Source organism: Priapulus caudatus, unplaced genomic scaffold (genome assembly GCF_000485595.1).
Source record: "Priapulus caudatus unplaced genomic scaffold, Priapulus_caudatus-5.0.1 Scaffold1492, whole genome shotgun sequence".
NCBI lineage: Eukaryota > Metazoa > Priapulida > Priapulimorpha > Priapulimorphida > Priapulidae > Priapulus > Priapulus caudatus.
Window position 1 is genome coordinate 56,455 of NW_014578553.1, and position 3,700 is coordinate 60,154.

The 3,700-nt window shown below is 37.6% G+C and overlaps 1 protein-coding gene across 1 annotated transcript in view; it reads right to left on the minus strand.

Annotated features, from left to right (window-relative positions):
- LOC106816808 (protein ROP-like) overlaps positions 1 to 2,307 on the minus strand; it is a 33,029-nt gene extending 30,722 nt beyond the window's left edge. Inside the window, 1 exon segment of the mRNA XM_014821439.1 lies at positions 2,258 to 2,307. Within this exon segment, the coding sequence (XP_014676925.1) occupies positions 2,258 to 2,294 (37 nt within the window). The 5' untranslated portion in view covers positions 2,295 to 2,307.
- Between the last annotated feature and the right edge of the window lie 1,393 nt (positions 2,308 to 3,700).

Genomic DNA, 3,700 nt, shown 5'->3' on the forward strand with positions numbered 1-3,700 from the left:
GGAGATTGACTCTATTCATGTGTTCGACGCCGACATCGAAGTTTCAACAGCAAATGGCAGGGTTTGGATGGTGCCACAGAATTCCACAATCAACAACAAATACCAAAAAGTGAAGCACCTCTATGGCTGAATGAATTGTAGATGTATTTACATTTCATGTAAGAACTGACTTTAGTGATATCCAAATTTCAACATGGCTGCCAACCAGTCGACTGGCGAATGATAGATTGACTGAATTTAACTATAACTTTAGTATAAGCCTGTAACTTGTATTGCATTTACAAGTGAATTGGGGCTATTGCTTTTACTTTAAGCTTCCATTTGATCAAGAATGCAAGTTGGTACTGACAAAACCAAAGGAAATACATGATTTTGTAACAATTTTAATTAGGCAATTTACTTCCATATAATAAAAACTCATGGCAGTTACTGAGTCTTAGAACTTTGCAAGACAGGTGTAATGCATTTATTAGTGAATAGGGTCATAGCCCTTAGAACAAGCTTTAATTTAATTGCATATGCAAGTTGATACTTTTGAAAACTAGGAAGATACATCATTTTGAAATTCGTCAAATTTCCCAATTTCGCCGATTTTGCGTTTGAAGTTGAAAAGTGGCAAAATAGGCTTGGAACCAATTGAGTCAAAAAAAAGAAAGAAAAAAAAGAAGAGAATGTGTAGAAAAAAATTGAGTATCTTATATTGACTAGATTGAACATAAAAATGTATTCGTGTATGTCTGTGAGTGGAGAAAGTCATTTTGTGATTATGTAAATATGGTACTTCATCATGTATTTCACATTACAAATTGGTCATATTTGATATATATTGGATTTTCAGAGGTAGTAAAATGAAATCCAAACAAGACAGCACTCTGAAACTGTGTAATATGATATTTCATAACTAGTATAAGGATAAAAAAGCAACACTTTGATGATAATTGTCACTTTATATATTTTATTGCTTCTGCAATATGCATCCCACGTCTGCTTGGATCTACGGCCGGTGACAAAACAGCATATGGTACCATGTTCAGCATCTGTTAACACAACAAACAAAGCTTTAAATTAGCTTTCTGGTGCACAAAAGCAGAGACTCTAACAAATATATGCACATTAATAATGATTAAGCTATGTATTTGCACTTTGCTTGCTATAAATTGACCCAAACTTGACATTTAGCTGTCGGCCATCTTTGTTTTCTAAGTTTTCGGAGGTCCGAAACTTGAAAATTCCATATGTCGGTAACTAAAAGTGATACACACATAATTTAAATTGCGTTGTTTTGCATTTTTTTAGCTCTACACATTGCAGGGCTTTGTTTTTATGTCAGTTTACTTTCAAAAAATGGTTTTCAGTACCTACTATTACAGTCTATTTACACTGTTTTACTCTGCTGTGCATGGGCTCCCGACTTGTCGGGGCTATCAATAATACAGTGCGTTCTTACTGTATTTCTGAGCTGCTTGCTCTGATTCATGGCACCATGCTTGTATCGTGGCCTGCGCACTGTGCCTGTGTGTGCGTGCGTGTGCACGTGCTGGTGTGGTGTGCACCTGCGGGCGTGCCTACGTACCCGTAAGGATTAAGAACGGTAATCCATGGAAAATCGTAATGAAATTCACATCGTTTTATTTTGTGTGCCGGCACAGCTCGGTGTCATTCGCGATTGTAGCCTTTCTCAAGTTCGCAGGAAAAAGAGTTTTTTCTATAAGCTCTGGCATCAATAGCCCAAGCGGTGCCCCCTACATTTTAGTATGATTTATAGCATGCCACTGACGACTGACACAATCGTGCCCCCCCCCCGTCCCTCCCGGTACTTCAATCAATTCCCGCCGCCGAGGTAAAAAAAAAAGGGGGGCACAGACCGACGAGGCCACTCACTTCTATGTATGTAAGTGTTCAAAAAGATAGGTGAGATGTCCATGTTGATAGATAAGTGTTAAAAAGCCCGATCATTTTGCGTTTTGGGGATAAATTTTTGTTAAGACCAGTCCGACCATTTGCTTAGATTACAGCTATGCGCTCATGTGCTATAGCCCTGCGGCAGCGATCCGCGGGCTATAGTACTAGAGCTAGGGTACGGTGGAAAAATAAATAAGATGGGTAGGGCGACCTTTGAAAATGACGTCGGTAAACGACGTGCACGGTGCAAGCTAAATAACTAAAAGTTTTTGAAAAGACGATGATCTGTTACTTGATTTTCCCAACCAGAGCTACAAACATCACAAGAAAATCTATGATAAACTGAGTAATTTACTTTGCCCAACAGCAGCTTTCAATCCTGATAAGGCCATTTTGGTTTCTGTTCTGTTCACTTGTTAATTTATCTGCGGTTTTAATTTGTTTGTAGAAAGGTTAAACCATGTAATGTTAAATTTGTTATCTTACGTCAAGATTGTTAGAAAATTAATAGTATGGAATATCTATGTCAATAAATGCACTATTAACAACTTCATATCGATACGGGCTATGTATATGCTATCGTCATCGTCTCAATAGCAGCTTAGAATAACACGATGCTTACGATACAGTCCCATACCGTGGCTTGTCTAGGGATACTTTCTTACAAATTTTTAGAGCATCTTGTGATAGTAGGTGCATAACTAATAGCATATACTCACAAACTTATAGAGATCTCTATATACGGCCATAGATACTCCGCGGTTTTGCTGCCACCCTGAAAAACCATATAACCATAATAATAAAATTCAACAATTATCAATTTTTGAGAAGGTGGGCTTGAAGGCCACTATAGTGTTTGCCATCAGTATTTGTAATGTATATGTAAAAATCATCATCATTATTATATGTTTATTGCATGTAATTCAAACATGTGCTGTACATAATATACAAATACATGTACTGTAGTATACAAATACACATAAACTGAAGTGTCTGTTATAGAGAAAGAATCTCATAGGTGCAATAGTGTTGAACGATTACAATAGTAATTTTTTGAGTATTACTGTACAAAACAGCGCTCTACAATATAAAGATAAAATATAATACAAAAACGACAGCTGCACTTTCTGTACAAGTAAAATGCAGTTTTAAATCATTTCAACTCTCATACGTACTCACACGCACGCGCTCACTCTCGTATGACCCCCACTAATATACACATACACATTCACACACATCACACACATACGTGCACGCACACACGCACGCACGTGCATATATATATATTTATCCAAAATACATTACAATAAATGTATTATTCTCCTACCTGTTATAATATGCTGTTAAAATTACCTTTTAACCGTTTTTTAATGTACTAAGTGAAGGGCGCTCTTTTGTGTCTAATGGTAGTATATTTCATACGTGTATTGCCTCCTTAGTAAGTGAGATGTGACCATACACATGGGCGCAAATGCCATGGGGACACGGGGGACACGTCCCCCCCCCCCACTTTTCGAAGGGTGGGGACACAATATCAAATGTCCCCACCCCCAGGTTTTTGAACATGTGCTTCTGCATAATGTTCCAGCCCCTTCTATAATATTATTATTTTGTGTTGTCTCCACTAAATCAAAAAAATAAAAAGTATAAAAAATGACTCCCGATTGATAGCCTAAACTGAATACAGGAACCGCGACCGTATACTACTGCTAGGTGCCCTAGGTAAGGGATATTGAAATGATTTGCTTGTCTCGAGTTCCAGAATCTTGTCACTCCATATCCGATCCTACAAGCATGT